Source organism: Pseudorasbora parva, chromosome 22, assembly GCF_024679245.1.
Source record: "Pseudorasbora parva isolate DD20220531a chromosome 22, ASM2467924v1, whole genome shotgun sequence".
Taxonomy (NCBI): Eukaryota; Metazoa; Chordata; class Actinopteri; order Cypriniformes; family Gobionidae; genus Pseudorasbora; species Pseudorasbora parva.
Window position 1 is genome coordinate 21,272,498 of NC_090193.1, and position 19,685 is coordinate 21,292,182.

Below are 19,685 nucleotides of genomic sequence, written 5' to 3' on the forward strand. Positions count from 1 at the left end.
CACAATGCATGATTTTTTAAAGGAACTGTATGTAATAAATGTATTTCAATGAATCATAAAATAGCCCTAATATGTCACTAGACATTAAGAAATCATGTTAATTTCAGATACTTATATCACTGACAACAGTAGTCCGGTCAGGATATTGTCATTTACAAGTTGTTGTTGCAGCCCTCAACTGATGTTGATGTTGATGTTGACATGTTGTGTTTTGGCCTGAAGCTCCACCCTCCACCTATCGACCAATCACAAAGTCAGTAGTGTTTCGGCATCCGGGTTGCCAGATCTGCTTTAGTTACCACAGCTGCAGCTACAAACGTTCCTGCTGGATCCTGCAGCCTATCTGGCAACCTCGAGTCAGGGGGAGGGGGAGAAGGGATACACGCTCTACAGTCATTGGAAAATAATTGCAGTACCAGTTTTGGCCACAATCTTACATACACTTCCTTTAACTATTTATTTGTATGATACAGCTGCAAATAAGTCTTTGAACACCTGAGAGGTGTTAATATTTGTTACACTAGCCTTTGTTTGCAATTACAGAGGTCAACCCTTTCCTGTAGTTTTTCATCAGGTTTGCACACACTGCAGGAGCGATTTTGGCCCACTCCTCCACACAGATCTTCTCTAGATCAGTCAGGTTTCTGGTCTGTCGCTGAGAAACACAGAGTTTGCGCTCCCCCAAAAGATTCTCTATTGGGTTTAGGTCTGGAGACTGGCTAGGCCACGCCAGAACCTTGATATGCTTCTTACAGAGCCACTCCTTGGTTATCCTGGCTATGTAATTCGGGTCATTGTCATGTTGGAAGACCCAGCCTCGACCCAACTTCCGTGCTCTAACTGAGGGAAGGAGGTTGTTCCCCAAAATCTCGCAACACATGGCCCTGGTCATCCTCTCCTTAATACAGTGCAGTCGCCCTGTCCCATGTGCAGAAAAACACCCCCAAAGCATGATGCTACCACCACCATGCTATACAGTAGGGATGGTGTTCTTGGGATGGTACTCATCATTCTTCTTCCTCCAAACACGTTTAGTGGAATTATGACCAAAAAGTTTTATTTTTGTCTCATCTGACCACATGACTTTCTTCCATGACTCCTCTGGATAATCCAAATGGTCATTGGCTAGCTTAAGACGGGCCTGGACATGTGCTGGCTTAAGCAGGGGGACCTTCCGTGCCATGCATGATTTCAAACCATGACGTCTTAGTGTATTACCAACAGTAACCTTGGAAATGGTGGTCCCAGCTCTTTTCAGGTCATTGACCAGCTCCTCCCGTGTAGTTCTGGGTTGATTTCTCACCTTTCTTAGGATCATTGAGACCCCACGAGGTGAGATCTTGCATGGAGCCACAGTCTGAGGGAGATTGACATTCATGTTTAGCTTCTTCCATTTTCTAATGAGTGCTCCAACAGTGGACCTTTTTTCACCAAGCTGCTTGGCAATTTCCCCATAGCCCTTTCCAGCCTTGTGGAGGTATACAATTTTGTCTCTAGTGTCTTGCAACCAACATTGAACTGGAGGACTGGCTGGCTGCAGTAGACAAGTCAGGCCTACCTGGCAAGTTCAAGGCCTGGATTTACCAACATGGCATCCTCCCACGGATTCTCTGGCCCCTCCTGATTTATGAGGTTCCAATCTCTACCATCGAGGGCTTTGAGAGGAGAGTCAGCAGGTTTCTACGGAAGTGGCTGGGCCTACCTCGAAGCCTGAGCAGCATTGCTTTGTATGGCCAGAACAATAAGTTGAAGCTCCCCATCAGCGGCCTAAGTGAGGAGTTTAAGGTGGGCCGGGCCAGGGAGGTGCTGCAACACAGAGAGTCACTAGACCCGATGGTCTCCCAGGCTGGGATCGAGGTGAGGACAGGGCAGAAGTGGAGGGCAGTAGAGGCGGTGGATGAGGCTGAGTCACGGCTACGGCACAGGTCATTGATAGGAGCAGTGACTCATGGAAGAGCTGGGCTGGGTAGCGGCACAACACCTCGCTACAATAAGGCACAGGGGAAGGACAGGAGAGCACTGGTGCAGCAAGAGGTGCGGGTAGCAGTAGAGGAGGAGCGGGCCAGCAGGATGGTTGGAATGCGGCAGCAGGGAGCCTGGACAAGATGGGAGAATGCAGTGGACCGTAAAGTCACATGGGCGGAGCTGTGAAAAGCAGAACCCCATCGCCTGCGGTTCCTGATCCAGGCTGTCTATGATGTACTACCAAGCCCATCCAACCTGTTCACCTGGGGATTGGTGGAGTCGCCAGCCTGCGCCCTCTGCCTGAAGAGGGGGACTCTGGAGCACATCCTCAGCTGCTGTCCGAAAGCACTGGGCGAGGGGCGCTACCGTTGGCGTCATGACCAAGTCTTAAAAGTCATAGCAAATACCATCAGCTGTGGAATTGACCACTGTAAGCGCCTCCGCCCAGTGAAGAACACTATTGCTTTTGTCCGGGCTGGGGACAAGCCACCACTAGCGGCCAGGGCCACCTCATCAGGGCTGCTAGCAACAGCACGAGACTGGGAGTTGAAAGCTGACCTGGGGAAGCAACTGAAATTCCCAGAAGCTGTCGCCACCTCACATTGCGGCCTGACATGCTACTCATCTCAGAGACCTCTAAGCAGATCGTTCTCCTTGAACTTACTGTACCCTGGGAGGACCGTATCGAGGAGGCCAATGAGAGAAAGAGGGCAAAATACGCTGAGCTAGTGGAGGAGTGCCGGAATAATGGGTGGCGAGCACGGTGTGAGCCCATTGAGGTTGGATGTAGAGGGTTTGCTGGCCAGTCTCTCTGCAGGGCCTATAACATCCTGGGCATCATAGGGGCCAGTAAGCGAAGGGCCATTAAGGAGGTCACAGAGTCAGCAGAAGTTGCCTCAAGGTGGCTGTGGATAAAGAGAGGAGAACCATGGGTGGGGTAGGGCTACCTGGACACAAGCTGGGGCCTGATCAACCCCGGCTGGGTCGCCTGGGTGAGAGTGTATGATGCTTGAAAGACCCGAAACACTCCGTGACCCCAGGTAACATCACTAAGGATGTGTCCAGGGTGCATCAAGGTGATGTATGTGCTAAGCTTTGGACAGCTCTTTTGTCTTCCCCACATTTTATAGGCAGACTAACAGGTCTTTGAGGGTCAGAATTCTAGCTTATAGACAGGTGTTCACCTTATATACTATACTTTATAGTGTTTCATTACATTTAGATATATGGCATTGTATTTATATAGTATGAATATAGTGAAGTACACAACTGCACATTCAGCACATTTAATTATCTTCTTTTCACAAGGGTTGGCTGTATCCAAAGCCTTTGACTCTTATAGATTAGACAGATAAGAATATTTTGCCTAGCTCCCATCAAAAAAACTAAATGAGCTTTGATAGACTGTAAAGCTGGTTTCAGAGTGTTAAGCAACAGATGGGTGATTGTTATAGGCTAGCTTCATGTTTTCATTTTTAACCTTTTTCTTTTTTGCTAAATCCTTTGGGATTAAAATTATTTGGGGACAAGACAAGACCAGACAGCAGTAGCAAGTACAGCAATGAACGGCATCATCATTTCATTTTGGAAGTGAGGTATTTCGGATTTAGATCATTACCATCACAACCCAAAATACTGGAGATAAACAACCAAACAATTATGCAACAGATTTACTGATGAGCCAATAATCAATATTTCCACAACAATGGGCTGCAATTAGTGCCACAATCCAAACAGTTTCATACTTAACCTAAATCAATGCAAAAATCTGTCCAGTCCCTCTCTGCAAAACTCAATTCCGCCATAATCAATCAGCTACATTGAAACACACCTGGCCTTTCTGGGGTGAGATGATTGGAACCTGATTAAGTCTAAGATACTGAAGGTAAAGTAAGGTGACACTCACCAGTGCTCTGTTGGGATTCCCTCAGGAGTCAGTGTCTCCATTCAATGAGATGGGGACAACCTTTGCTGAGGTCATCTTTAAAACCATGCCTGTTTTACACAACCTAAACACACACACATTATTTCCCAACAGCTATACAGTCAAGGATGAACAGGCAATGACAGATCATCCTTTATTCACACACTTGCACCACATCAGCAGAAATGTTTTGCTGAATTTCTATTCATGTTCGTGTCTTTTTCAGAACCATTAATAATATAGACATGCTGAACTTGCACAGCACAGACTATTTCAATCTTTTACTGTTTCTATAATGCTTTTACACCCTCTTAAAGTATCTCAATCATTATTATAAGAATTAGTTACAACTTTTGATGTCATGGTGTTCAAGTATTTTTAAAGGTGAGCCTGGTCGTATTTACCACCGTTCTGTAAATAGTCTTGGCCACACAATCCAGGAATTTCAAAATTAATCCTCGTTGTAATCAATAGACGCGCCTTAACAATGTGTAACGTTAACCCGAAAACGTTTCCTTTCGAAAGTGCTACGTTCATACTGTATTTTTTGGGGATTGACAACCGCATTCACTTACAGTGTGAGAGACAGAGAGAGAGAGAGAGAGAGAGAGAGAGAGAGAGAGAGAGAGAGAGAGAGAGAGAGAGAGAGAGAGAGAGAGAGAGAGAGAGAGAGAGAGAGAGAGAGAGAGAGAGAGACTCGAAATCTGTCCTGTTCAAACAGTAACTTACAGTAGCGTGAGCTTCTCAAAAGGAAATTTCAAAAGTTGCTAATGGAACATCAACAGCGTTCTGGCGGTCTATTACGTATTACGCATGCACAATAACCATAAAGCGTTGTTCATTATAAACGTGGGATTATGAATTATATTGAGAACGTCATACATAGAAAGCATGCTGTATCTTCTATATCTAATGTATTTTTTAAGGAGCAGCTTCTTAGCCAAACCTGCTTTATACTGACCCTCGTTTATAAAGCAGTCTGGTGAGAAAGGCTTCGCGGTTTGCGCAAACATAAAACCATACTGACGTTAATTGGGGGGAATATTTCCTTTAAAAACAAAACTCAGCCACTGTGTCTTCGAAAGGTTTGGATTTAGGAACGTCAAAATGACTGCTGTGTTCGTTATTTTTGTAATTGACATTAAAGGAGAGCATTTAAAGCTACACTGTGTAACTTTTTTTAGTTTATTCTTAGCTAAAAACCTTTTAAAGGTTTTAATATACGTGCTCATTAATGTATATTTACTTCTTTCAAGTAATAAAGTATTCTCGTAAGTTTTTAATATGCCATTGAAAATACATACGGGTGAGGGGTTCGAATGCTGGTCGCCATGTTGCCCCTCCATCTTGAAAGTACATTAGCCAAAGAGGGACATACCTGTAAATTCAAGCTTCGCCTTTCGCGTTTTAACACTCGATGGTACAGTGTCGAATGGGATTGCCATGCTAATCTTGGACTAAATCAGCCACTGTAGGAGTCAAAACGAAATCAGAATTGAGAGGAGCAGAAACTATAATTCACTGGATGGTCATATACCTTTACACTGCTAGATGGGGGAAAATATCACACAGTGCAGCTTTAAGCCACAAATCCATCCATTCATTTTATGCTCAAACCGGAGTCGGGCGATGGAGACTCACAAAGAAGTGCCAAGTAGAATCTGAATGGTTAGTTGATAATTTTATGTATAGCTGATGTGGAGAGTTAACTATCCTTTTTTAAAGCAGCCCAATATGACCTCATCCCCTTTGTTGATTGTTCGCGGGGATAGGATTTATGTAAATGAGGTCACTGACTGTGATGAAGATTGTTGTAGTCCCTACCAGCTGTTTGTTGTAGTCCTTAAAAAGCTTTCCCTTTGCGTTGAACTTTGAATGTCGTAACTTTGCAGATATTGTTTAACAGCAACACTTACTAAAGTTTAAACAGTGAAATCATAATCAAGGACCCCTTTAACTAACAGAAGCTTCTATGTAAACACACACTAGCCAGACACATTTAACCATTGAACTCATGTCTTCTTTTGCAGCATCTCACGCATTACACAGCATTTGAGCTGCGCTTAGAACACAAAACTGACAGGAGCCACTCTGGTGGAGAACAAGAACCTTTAACCTATCTCCGTCACTGTATGTTACCAAAAGCAAAACCAAACACAAACCCCCCTAGCAGAGCGGCGACGTGACAGAAAACTAGTTGTCCAGCCCGGTTCCATTCACACATTGCAGGTTTTCCGAGAATGCGGTTGTGTGTCATAAAAAAATGTATTAGTGTTAGTTCGGTTATAGAATGCGGTTGTCACTTCCATAAATAACCGTACTGTCTGTGAACGTAACCATATTAAGGACTCAAATACAGGACTGAACGTGTTCTGGAACGTGTAAGTAAATAATTTCCATTTTTTGGGTACAATAGCAAAAGGACTTCCCATCCAAAATGCTGAAGTGCGATTACATTATCTTTCTGTTCAATTCTACACGCTTCTTATAACCTATATCCTAATATCAACGGCATTTAGTCACATATGATGGATGTGTTGCACTGATATTCTGCTGCCATGGCAACACAGGTTAAAAGCAAGTGGCAACCTCCCGCGATCTCTCTTGAAGCCAATACGGAAGTAATGTAAACTGTAATTCCTCAACTGGCCACTAGGGACAGGCTCCAGAAGGGAGCAGAATCTCATAGAGCCCCATGTTAAAATTCTGTTTGAGACAATTTTCTGTAAAAAACATGTTTACAGCCCGGTACAAATTGCGGTTTTGGCTTATAAGGCTAATTTTGATCTTCATGACAACTCTGAGGGGGGTGAATTTTTTTATAACTCATTCGTTTACGTTATATAAAGCCTTAAAGTTCTGCATAATTAAGGGCGTGGTTACAAGTGGATAGCCATTAATCTGCCGTCTATAGTTATTGCGTCACCTCAGCTCCGCGCACATCCCGCCTTTTTGCCCATTTTCTGTTATCCGGGAGTGACACGCGTTGACTCGCTCACAAGATGGCAACGCCCAGCTCGACCATACTTTAAGCTTCAGAACGGCTTATCGGAATCCTATGGGTGACGTCACGGACACTACGTCCATATTTTTTTACAGTCTATGGTTAAAAGTGAGTTTCTGTCACCTCTGCATGTCACCTTTGTGATGCAGTTGTTCATTTGTTTACAAAACTGACTCTCAGCAAATAGGACAAATCGGTCAATCAGCTACAAAGAGAAATTGACATAGAGAAATAAGGATGACATAAAAGAAACCTCTGGTTTATTATGTTGTTCATCTTGTCAAAATATATCCCACACCTAGGACCCCATACAATAAAGGTAAGATTAAAAACTAGTCCACCGTCTCCTTGGCCACCCATAAAAGTATGTGCTGCGAGCTTCAGTGGTGGCTGTGGGAGTTTATGTGTCAGTTTATGGAGTTCTTGTGCATATATATACATGCTCAAAAGAGGTTTTGTGCAACATAACTGTTTCAATTTTGTATACTTGTTTTGATGTGTGTGCTCAAGTGCAAAAGCATTAATATTGGGTGTTTGTAATGGAGGTGCCAGCTGGGCTCACCACAGGAGCGGATGACTACGTCCCCCTTTCCTTTTAGTTTCCTTTCTCTCTCTTTCATTTATTACTTCATTTATAACCTCTCTACTGCTAATTCATTTAGACCCATGGGCGCAAATATATTTGGACGTTGTCAAAAAATGTGGGTAACTCTACAAGAGGCAGCTTCACAAATTTGATCATGTGTTGATGATTAGATGAGGATTGTCTAAACAATGCCCATGGGCTCATGAAGTGCCATCATAAAGCTTAATTGTAACCATGAATGTCTCTGTGAGGGATGGTCTATGTGGCATTTGAAGAGGCTTTTTCACCTGCCATGAACTCCTGCTGCGTTTACCTGAACTGACCTTGAACTGACCTAGAGAAGAGAAGACAGAAGATATTGTTAACTTACATAAAACAGTATATATATATATATATATATATATATATATATATATATATATATATATATATATATATATATACTCTAATTTGTCGTCTTTAAAAAATATTTGTAACTGGTGCAATGTTACATTCAAGCCACCATAGGTCATTACGGTTGATACAAGAAATGGATTGATGAATCGATGGAAAGAAATTTCCATTTAGTTAGAATTACTGCTTGTATTGGCATTGGGCACCGCTCCAGGATGAGCGTATGCACCCATCAACCAGAGCGAGTGCAAGAGCACGTCCATCAACGAGCTTTGTTTGGTTACGGAATCAACAATGGAATTTTTGGTTGTGATGCAAAGATAACCTTGTTCAGCTTCCCAAATAATCCAGCATTAAGGAAACAGTGGATGCAGTTTGTTTTTTCGGTGCATCAACAGAGTTCTACAAGTCAATCAATCAATCAATCAATCAACTTTATTTATGTAGTGCTTTTACAATGACAATTGTTTCGAAGCATCTTCACAGTGTTAAACAGGACAATATTGCAACGGAGTTCTGGAAGTGTGTTTGTTTGTTCCCGGTCATGTGTCGAAATCACAGGTCGGTGTGTGAAATTGCATCAAATGTCTGTGTTTTGTTGGCAATCGGCGCATAAGTGCATATAATGTCCAAAACAATAATGTATAGTGAATCAAAAAAATTATCCAGGGATAATGCCATGACGTATTTCATGTGCGTGTGTGTGTGTGTGTGTGTGTGTGTGTGTGTGTGTGTGTGTGTGTGTGTGTGTGTGTGTGCGCGCTCCTGTTTAGTTCCACCCACTGATCACAAGTTTGGCGGCTGTTTTCGGAAAGAATCAGTATGCGTATCTGTCTTTTATAAATATGATAAAACCAAAGACTCTTCGGAGATATGGAGGACGAAATAGTTAATGTATTTAAGATTAACATGAGACTGGCAGAAAGTGTTATATACCCTTTAAGTGGTTTCAGTACAATTAAATTAATTTCTGCTTCATTTTCTCACATATGCTTGCTTAACAATAAATATTTCACTTACAAAATGTAAAGCTACAAGCATCCAAAAGCCTTTTTTCATTATTTATTTTAATTTCCTTTTTATGATACTCCCCCTTCTTGATCAAATGTATTATTTATTAAGTAAATAAACTCAAAGACATTAACATCATGGTAGTTAGCAGATACTAAATATGTTTTATTAGAGTAAAAATATGCTCTGTGAACTTAATAATGAGCTGTATAATATCCCTCTGTGAAGTTGATGCTAATTAGTATACGCAAAATTGTGTACCACAATAATGATTCTATTTATTATGGATCACTTTAAATCTGTGTAATATGGAAGCTACAATACATATATGCTGATAAGGGCAATCACAGACTGTATATTAATAACGACCATCTTCTCATCCCTAAGGTCTCTCAGAGCTAGAAACACATAGTTTATAGTTTTTATAAATGAAAGACTATTATTTACCTGCTGTTTATTGCACAATGCACAGGGGAAATGCTGAGCCAGCAATATAGGTCTCATTTCAAACATTATATGGGGCTACTGAAATGGCCTGAACCCCATTTTTTCCCAACCTAAAACATGTCTGATTTGATTTATGTGGTAGCTTTTACACAGCTTACTCTCAGAGTAACCTCACACATGGACTAATCTTGTGAGTCTCGGTGTGTGTGTGTTGGCCTGGTAAATCGTACGTTATGGGGACTGAATGTTCCCACAAAAATAGTAATGGCAGTTATTGTTTGACCTTGTTGGGGAAATTGTTTTGATCCCCTTGAGAAAAATGAAAACATCTTATACATAATATTGTGCGTGTGTGTGTGTGTGTGTGTGTGTGTGTGTGTGTGTGTGTGTGTGTGTGTGTGTGTGTGTGTGTGTGTGTGTGTTATGGTAATATGTACCTTTTCTGGGAATTATGGAATAATTTTAGTACAATTTTAGCACACAATCAGTGTTTGGATTGATAACTGCATTTACTAACAAAAAAATAGTTACTTTCTGGGAATAAAACAAAAACTAAAAAATGTGTTAAACCCAAATATTAAAGGTGCACTATGTAGTATTTTTGCAGTAAAATATCCAAAACCCATCAGGCCAGTGTTATATATTTTGTTCAGTTGAGATCTTACAATATCCCAGATGTTTCCAACTATTTGTAAATTGTGAGAAAATTGCTATTTTAACCAATACTGAGTCTGATGGAGTCGCCTGTCAATTGTGTCATATCTGCATTACCCTCAGTTTCCTTTACTCTTAGCAGTGTGCAACAAGTGTAACAGCAGCCGCTGAGCGGACACACAGAGTAACGGCAGAACATTATTTTAAACTAGGGCTGGGACTCGATTAAAAAAATTAATCTAATTAATTAGAGGCTTTGTAATTAATTAATCGAAATTAATCGCATTTTAATTGCATATAAATATTTGACCTGAGAACAATGAGAAGTCATTTTTCACATGTATTTTTAGTATACCATTGAATAATGACTGAATACATAAGCTTAATCAACAAAATATTGTTTATTTATTTCAGTCCAGCAGACCAGTGCAATGTTTGCCATTAAGTGTAGAAAAAGCATATTTGTGATATCTGAGGCTCAGTGTGCTGCGGTGATACCCAAATTCCTAGTTGTATAGCTTGCACACTACCATGCTCTTGACGACGCTTCCATTCTTTCGTTTTTTAAAACAAAATTTCCCATCCACGGGGCCAAGCAAAGCAGTCTCATCAGCTTCTTCGTTCATGTTCACTCATGCCCTGTGTCTCAATCAGCTCCCTAGTTCACTAGTCAGGGCACTGATCAGGACATAAGTCAATGGGCTGACTCCCTGATCAGTGCCCTGACTACTGAACTAGGGAGCTGATTGAGACGCACCCATGGTTTGTTGCAGGTTTGTTGTTGTCGTGACTCCGGAGCGAGCGCTAGTTGGTGTTCCAGTATAATCGGTCCGTCGAAACTCATTCATTGAAAAACGTTCCGCGGTGCAAAAATAAGTGTGGTTAATTTTTTTTTTTTTTGCGTAATTAATTAATCTTAATTAACGCGTTAAAGTCCCGGCCCTATTTTAAACAAATAATAAGATGCATCTGATATGATAAAAAGACCTGCGTTACCTCATACCCATGACTGGAAAAGCGGAAATGGCGCCCGTGACAGTGTCCCGTCATAATAAAAGTCTCGTTGCTCGCGAGCCTTGTGTTGCGCAATAATCACTCCAGCGGCCTTGCTCAACTCCCTCAACATTCAGCCCTACAGTTAACATTAATAATCTCATCCATGAACATGATTTCTGCCTAGCCCAAAGTCCAAGCCCTAGCCTAGTACTAGCCTAATTTTTTTTCAACCAACGTAGACCGCATGTCCCAAGATTCTGCGCTCAAACTCGCCGTCATCAAACTACGCCTTTGTTTTGGATAGGCGCCCTTTAGCAGATGGAAAAGTTACATAGTGTAGCTTTAAACTAAAAAAAAATTAACAATAATAATAATAATAACTACACTTTTTTATGAAAACTTAAAATAAACAAAAAATAAAAGCTAATAAATTTTAAATAATGATTAAAAACTACAACATATTAATAATACTAAAATTACACTGATTAATGCATGGGAAATCAAAGCACCATAGAAGTGATCCAAATGATGTGTCCAATTTTTATAAAGACATTTTATAGCTGTGTGTTAAGAACTATGGTCTATGGTTTGGAACAAACTGAAAATCCTGATATCAACCCAAACTAAGGTGAGCCCATGGCTTCAGTTTCACTGTATGAATAAGCAATCGGTGCAATTCTTCAAGATTTCTGTTCCATTAAAAGAAAGAGAGTTATACAGGTTTGGAATGACATGATGGTGAATAAGTGATGCAGAATTTAAGTTTTGGGGGAACTTTAAAACTCCTGTTTTTTGTGTTTTTTTTATATTTATGAAAAATAAAATAAAATTTGAACATAAGGGAGGTAATGATGAAAACAAAAATATAAACAGTCAATAAATACATAAAAAGTATAAATATACAACATTGTTGGTGCAAAAGAAAGTCCTTAAAACTAACCCGACTACATTATGAAGAACCTTTTCTCTCCTTAAGCACTCCAAAAAGAACTGCTGCTGAGCGAATGCATTCATAAAGAGGGGAGAATTCTGATACCATATAACTTAAATGCACTGCTCTTGTTTTATTTCCAATTCTTAGAACAGCTTGTGAGCCTGTCTAGACTGGTTAAAACACTGTAGGGGCTCTCACAATATATAACAACAGCATGACTTTATGAGACTCATAATGTTTTCCTTCTAATGCTTAAGGGGAGAAGAACCCATAAAAGCACACAAACCATTCTCGAGGCATACTGTCCACTGAGCTGATATTGAACCTCCATTCTCAGTTCCAGCTTTTGTTTATGCAGCTACATAAAGCATTGCATTTCAAACTTACTGGGTTTTTTATTTGTATTATTAGCATCTCCAATGATGGGAAGGAGGACTAGGGCAATTCATTAGTACCCAAATGCATCATTCATTATGCCACTTCATGATCTCAGGGTTAGGCTTGGGGTAAAAACTGTGAATGAAGACAGAATCTTCAGAACATGCACTCAAGAATCATGAGTACATATGAAAAAAAGCTTTTTTTCCATCTTTAATGTATCAACAATGTCTCCATAACATTGTGGAGTGCACAAAGGGGAAATGAATGGCTTTCTATCTGTGTTGCAGTATGTGAAGATGTCTCAGACAGATAGCATGGTTTTAATTACCTGCTGAATAAAGCGTCCGCAGTGAGCTGGAGCTCAGAATGTCTTTACTGTGGGGATATGATTGCGTATGTCTCCTCTTCCCTTTCTGCTCACATCAATCCACCGTATGTGTTATGATGCTGTGATGTATAAAATTAAGCAGAAGAGCAGTACAGTTTGTAAAGAATGTATTATGACAATTTAAAGGCACATTATGTAAGATTTTTGCATTAGCCTACAATATCCAAAAACCACTAGAACAATGTTACATATTTTGTTGTCGTGTACTCACATTACCCCAAATTTTTACAAGAATGTTTAAGTCCAGAGAAATAAGCCATTTTAACCAGGACACTGACCATGTCTGTGCATCGCCTATCAATGAAATCATACTCATTTTGTAGAAACCATGACCAAAGACGCTTTAATATAATATATTATCGCTCTCACAGTCCCTCGCCTCGCAGCTTGCCACATATACAATTTGATCATTACTTGGTTTAATTTAAAGGATTTTTCCATATATTGAATATTGTAATGTGTAGATCTTTAAAACAGATTTAAATATTTTTAAGTGTATTATATATTATGACATAGTATTCTATATTTGATTTTATGAAATAGATCATAGCACTAAGAGCAAAAAAATAAATAAAATGTCTTTGCAAACAAGTGATGACTGCACTGTAAAAAAAATATTGTTGGTTTAACTTAAAAAAGTAAGTAACCTGTTTGCCTTAAAGAAACTGTGTGTAAGAAATGTATTTCAATTAATTAATTAAAATGACCCAGATATGTCACTAGACATTAAGAAATCATGTTAATTTCAGATACTTATATCACTGAAAACAGTAGTCTGGCCAGGATATTGTCATTTAAAAGGGGGTGAAATGTTGTTTCATGCATACTGAGCTTTTTACACTGTTAAAGACTTGGATTCCCATACTAAACATTAGAGATGGCTCGATACCACAATTTTGGCTTCGGTACGGTACCACAATCTAATACCGAAGTACCGATATTAAATCGATACACGGTCTGATATTATCGCGGGTATATTGCACGCGAATAAGTACAATTATGCAAGTTTGGAGTTTATTAAGCGGGAAATTACCACAAATGTTTATTAGTAAAGTAATCAGCAAAGCTTATCACATCAAATCAGTCATTTAAAAAAAATCCTGTGAGAAATAATTTCAGCAAAAATCTCTCAAAATTAGCAAATTTCTTCTGGTTTCAAAAGACATCTCACCTACACTAAAGCATATTCTGCATTATCCGAACATTTCACGTTCCTCTCGGGATTTCGTAATAAGAGTTACAGGAGATATGAGCTGATAACAACGACACACACAAGCCTCTAACTTAGAGCTCGCACATTACAAATTAAGTTTCCTTAAACAGTCAAATACACAGAATTATGTAAAAATGTCCGTCTTTAGTGAGTATTCACATAAACACAGTCGGTTGTGTCTAACGCGAATGTAAATAATGCAATATATAGTAACTTACGCATAAAAAATAAAATTTAGATGTAATGTCATTGTTTGAAACGAATGCTGCAGATTTTGTGATATTAGATCTTATGTTAGGCTATGTATGTGCGTTGATCAGTGTAAAAGTAAATGAATGTCTAAATGAGATGGTTTGAATGATTCACTGACCTGTCGATCTCTTAAGAAGTCTTAAATTCAGGATAGTGACAGATGCTTCTTGGCTAGGTTTGATGGTTCTTCATCAATTTTATAAGTAATTAAAGTAATTACAAACTTCACTTCTACTCCTCTCTTTGTTAATTCGTTGTGGGCATCTTGAGTGAGATTCAACTGCTTTATCCATTTTGTTCGTCTATGTTGTTGTGACATTTGCGGGTTGTTTCGGGTCAGTTTGGGTAGCGCGCTGCCATCTAGCGGTGAACTTCGGAAAAGCAGCATATACCGAAATGTGCAAAATCATGATATCGTACCATTTTAAATAAAATATATACCGGTATTTTTCCAGTACCGGTATACTGCGCATCCCTACTAAACATAGACAAAGCTCAAAAACTAAGATGGACATTTGATGGAGTATTTCTGTGTCAAAAATACTCCTTCCGGTTTCTCACAAGTTTCGGAGAGTTTTTTTCGAGTATGGGTCCGCTTGACATCGATAGAGCGGAAGGCCCTTTTGTGGGCTGTACGGCTCTTCTCCCGGAAGGGTGCGCGCGCGCGTAACTAGATGTACGCCGCCCATAAACACTGCTCTCAGGTGCAGCAGATCCACTAGTCCGTGCAACACCCCAGCAAACATGCTCCTTTGGGGCCCACATGGGGCCACTGCGGGCAGCCCACTGTGGGCCCAGATACCGGCGTGAAATGCGGGGCACGTGTGGGGCCCACATTGTGAGGCCCATGTGGGGCCCCAGTGGGGCAGCCCAAAGTGTGGGTTGACTGTGGGCTGGCCCATATGGGGCCTTTACGGGCAGCCCACTTTGGGCCCCACATGGGCATGAAATGCGGGGTACGTGTGGGCCCCACATTGTGGGGCCCATGTGGGGCCCCAGTGGGACAGCCCAAAGTGTGGGTTGACTGTGGGCTGGCCCATATGGGGCCATCACGGGCAGCCCACTGTGGGCCCCACATGGGCGCGAAATGCGAGGCACTTGTGGGGCCCATGTTGGCCCCAGTGGGACAGCCCAAAGTGTGGGCTGGCCTATGTGGGCCCACAGTGAGCTGACTGTGGGCTACCCTGCAAACAAGCCTGCACTGGTCCTTTAAGGGCCCACTTAGGGCTAGCCTAAGGGCCCCCAGGAGGCTGCCCGTGCAGGGCCCCAGAGAATTTGCTCATTGGCAAAACGTTGGCCCCTTTGCACTGGCCCTGCGCGGGCAGCCGTCACTTAGCCCCCAGAAAGCCCACGGTGGGTTGCCCACACTAAACCCAAACGGGGCCCAAACGGGCACAGCCGCTATGGGCCCCGCATGGGCTAACCCACTGGGGGCCCGTGTGGGTTTTCTGTGGGCAAGCCCAACAGTGGGCTTGCCCACAGTTAGCCCACATGGGGCCCCAAAGGGCTTGCCCTTGCCCACACTGTCCCACAGAAAACCCACACTTACCCACAATGAGCCCACACTGGCGTGTTTGCTGGGACGTCTGTCGCACCGCGCTCCACTTTATGCCTATGGGTGACATGACATCAAGTGACTCCAACGCTTCAGCACAGCATTCCGGGAAGGCAGCGCTACATTTGAACCGATTTGAACGCAGACATGACGGGAAGCGTCACAACATAAGCTTCGGTCGTGTCGCAAAAGTGGATCTCCACGGTCACTGCTGTCACAGGACTTCACGATTTCAACAGTTACCAAAGAAGTGTGTTTTTGACGGAGCGGTCCCAACGATAAAGGTTCACGGTCCTGCTTTGAAAGCAGGAGGTGAGTAAAACTGCTTCAAATGTCTGTTGTTGGCTATCGTCGCGTAAGTAAACATCAGTAAACAACACGATCGTGTATAACATTAGTAAATTTATTAATGGAGCACGCGATCTATGGTGTGTGTTTACATACATTTGTTTAGCTGACCAATATAGGTGTCAGTTTGTTTATTGTAAAACCACCCAAACATAAACCTAGCGTTCTCACAAAGCGTGCTTCGTCATTCAAATGCACTGACGGTTACTCCATTGTTGTTCTATGTATAACGTTACACTAGTCTGACGTGCAAAACCGTTTTGCTTGCTACTGCTAAGGTTTAGTCGCATACAATAGTCCATAAACCGAATCATGTCCTCATAAACTGCGAGTAAAAACACACAAATGTTGACAGGCCACTAAATACAGTACATACCACAGAGACGGACGTCCTGCTGTTGCTGTTTCTCCTGTTCAATTTATTTCAGCCTCCGGATTCTGATTCTGGATCAGCATTTTCTTCTCCACGCTTGAGGACGTCACCTCTTTGTGCCCGCTCGTGATTCTTTTTTTATTAAAATAAAAACATTTGAGTTAATACAATGAAGGAAATTGGTTTAATAAATAGAAACTGAAAATTGTATTGTATCTGACCCACATAAAAAATATGATAAATCATGAAAATAAAACACACACAATTACCCAATATGCTTACAAAATATTTTAATAATGTTTGAATAAAGGTTGTCGACTCTCAGAAATGTTAACTCAAGTAACTCAGGTAACTTATTGTTAAAATATTTTGTGTGACCTACAGTATTAATCTTCATGAGAACAGACAACAAACGTGAAAATGAGGAGTGGAACTAATATATAGCTCCTATAGATTGATCTGCTGTAAACTAACTCCATCCTGATTCTAGCACATACTGAACCTTTACACACAACTTCAGCGAGCACTATCCTGACCTTCAAGCAAAGAAACTGGATGAAATATTGAATGATATCAAACCATAATCTGATTTGTGATGCAGCCTGGAATTAAACCACACTAAATTTGCTTGGCCAGAGAAGAACTGGTCCCCTGACTGAGCCTGGTTTCTCACAAGTTTTTTTTCCTCCATTTCTGTCAACGGTGAAGGTTGGGTTCCTTGCCACTGTCGTCCTTTGGCTTGCTAAGTTGGAGACACTTAATAGTATAGACTTAACTGCACTGACACTATTGGATGAGAACAGAACTGAGCTGGATCATGACTGATAATGAACTGAATTGAATCAACACGGAACTGATTTCAACTGAATAATGACTTAACTATTTTCTTTTTAGAGCTGCTTAACAGCAGAACTGAATTCTGTTTGCATCATTGAATCATTATTTTCCAATTAATCCCTGTAAAGCTGCTTTAAAACAATCTGTATTGTATAAAACACTGAATGGTTACTTGACAAAATATGCTGCCAAAGATTGGAAGACTTGCTTAAAGGCTGTCCGAACACAGCTGATAACAAGGCAAAATTTGGCCAATCAGTGAAAATGTAATAGATGTCTAACCATAGCTCAAGAATAGACTAGTCATCTAGAACCTGAGCATGTCAAAGAAATGAAACCAAACACCTTGTAATAACTGTTGACTTTGCTTACATAATGGAATATCGTTATTTTGGCAAAAACAATACGTAACCAAATTTAAGGTTATTTTTGCTAGTGGCGGATTACACATAGCCGGACTATAACGGGTCTATGTTAATGAGATGGTGAAATGACGCCCATTGCTTCCTGGGCTACTACAATGGCACTGAGTTACACATATTTAGCGTTATCACCAGAGCATTAAAGATGTATGTTTAGCAAATCTGTGGATGTTGTTTGTGGTACATTATTGAAAAGCACAGAAGAGAATTATAGGATATTACAGGATTATGGTTGCATGACTGAAATAATATTTTAGATATTCCACAGTGACACACATTTGAGGGAATAAAATATTTGTGTTGTAAAGGAAAGATAAAACAAAACTGGGATTTGCACAGATTTGCTGTGATTCAACACTGACCTGTATTTCACCTCGACATGAAAAAAAAAAGATTAAAATGCCATGACTATGATTTAAGCCATCACCACATGGGCGCTTAAAATTCAACATTTTCTAAATACTGTGGCTGGCTAGTGGGGATATAATGATATAATGATTAAAGTGATTAATGACCGTATCTGGCCATCCAGCTTATGATTTTATCCACTGCAGGACAAAGCATATTTAAGATGTTTTTTGGTAAATTTTGCATTACCCTTGAAGCCACTATCAAAAGCCATTAAATATGAATATTTTAGTAGTTTTCTCAAAAAGTATGCATTTTGGATGCTTCTATTTGCATCTGCTCATAATGGCCAATATTCTTCTGTTGTAAAAAATAAATCTGGAATTCCTAAGTCTATTTTCATCATTTATTCATTTGTATTTAAAACGGCTGACACCAGCAGTTTAATAAAGGATACATTCGTTTGACATTTAGTATTCCTTTTAGTGCAAAAGCATAATTTTTTTATGTTTTAACTGTTTGTTTTTTTCATCGCAAACATAACAGAGAAAATACTGTTTCCTTAAAAGGAAAGGTTGTGGAGATGCTTCTTTCTGCAGAGGTTATATAGTTAAATCTAATAAAGCATAACCAGATAAAGTCTTTAGGTTATGCAGTGCTCTTAAAGCATAATAAACCCACACTATCTATCAGGCAAGGTTATGTCATCATGCATCACGTTCAGGAACTCATGTGCCCCAAAATCGCAAGATGTCAAGGAAAACATTAATGCCCGGTCATGTTTGAGCTGCTTTAACTGAACTCAACTTGCACTGGCATATCTTAAAATATGTCAGTGCCATTGCATTGTCTCAAGATGCACACCAGTAATGTTTTTCTTTTTTGACAACTTTATTGAATTTTGATGTTTATTGGTAGAAAGTTACAACAAAAGAAAACATGGCTGAACAAGGCTTAGCACCTCCTATTCCTGGCTATTTGCTAAAAGGAGAGCGAGATAACAACCTTGTAGGGGTTCACGGGTGTAATCTAGCAAGCGTTTATGGATTTGCACTAACTGTTGCCTCTGACAGTGATCTATGATTACAATCCAATGTGTAATACTTATAAATATTACAGAGATCAGCCCTACTTTACAGCATTCTTTTTACACTGACCATTGATGTTTTATAGTTTCATACAGTGATCATAAAATTGACAGGAGCACTGTAGTATTCACAAACTCAGCACTCAATACCCACACTGAGCCAGACTCATATGATCCTCCACATCCACTGCTGTGATGATTTAGTGGGTCGTGGTGCTCACAGAGAAAGCCAAAAGCCTTTTGTCTCCACTGGTGTTGAACGTCATCAGTCATGACACTGAACAGATAGGAGAGACAGACGAAAGATAACTGTGGTGTCCTGTTATGATGTCTGCAAATGGAGTGTGAAGGCTCCTTTTTGGCTGCATCATTTCATGGCAGGAAACTGGTCTGCGATAAGACACTTGATGTTCTCCAAAGCATTTCTGTCAAATGCATCAAAACACTGGGAACATTAACCATGTTTCACACTGTTTCTTCCAGGGCCTGTGTGTTTTAATCCAACACGATCTCATGGTAATGCGTATCAATAGTACGAGTGTGAAATCTCGTGGAAATTAGTTTTGG

At 40.6% G+C, this 19,685-nt stretch overlaps 1 protein-coding gene across 2 annotated transcripts in view; it reads right to left on the reverse strand.

Moving 5' to 3' along the window:
* Positions 1-14,389, reverse strand: part of fgd5a (FYVE, RhoGEF and PH domain containing 5a) — a 77,943-nt gene extending 63,554 nt beyond the window's left edge. For both annotated transcript variants that reach the window (XM_067430863.1, XM_067430862.1), the window contains exons 1-3: positions 14,267-14,389; positions 12,624-12,742; positions 7,767-7,813 (exon numbers count right to left, since the gene is read on the reverse strand). In XM_067430863.1, the coding sequence (XP_067286964.1) occupies positions 7,767-7,773 (7 nt within the window). In that variant the 5' untranslated portion in view covers positions 7,774-7,813; positions 12,624-12,742; positions 14,267-14,389. The remainder of the gene's footprint in view (positions 1-7,766; positions 7,814-12,623; positions 12,743-14,266) is intronic.
* Positions 14,390-19,685: the final 5,296 nt, after the last annotated feature.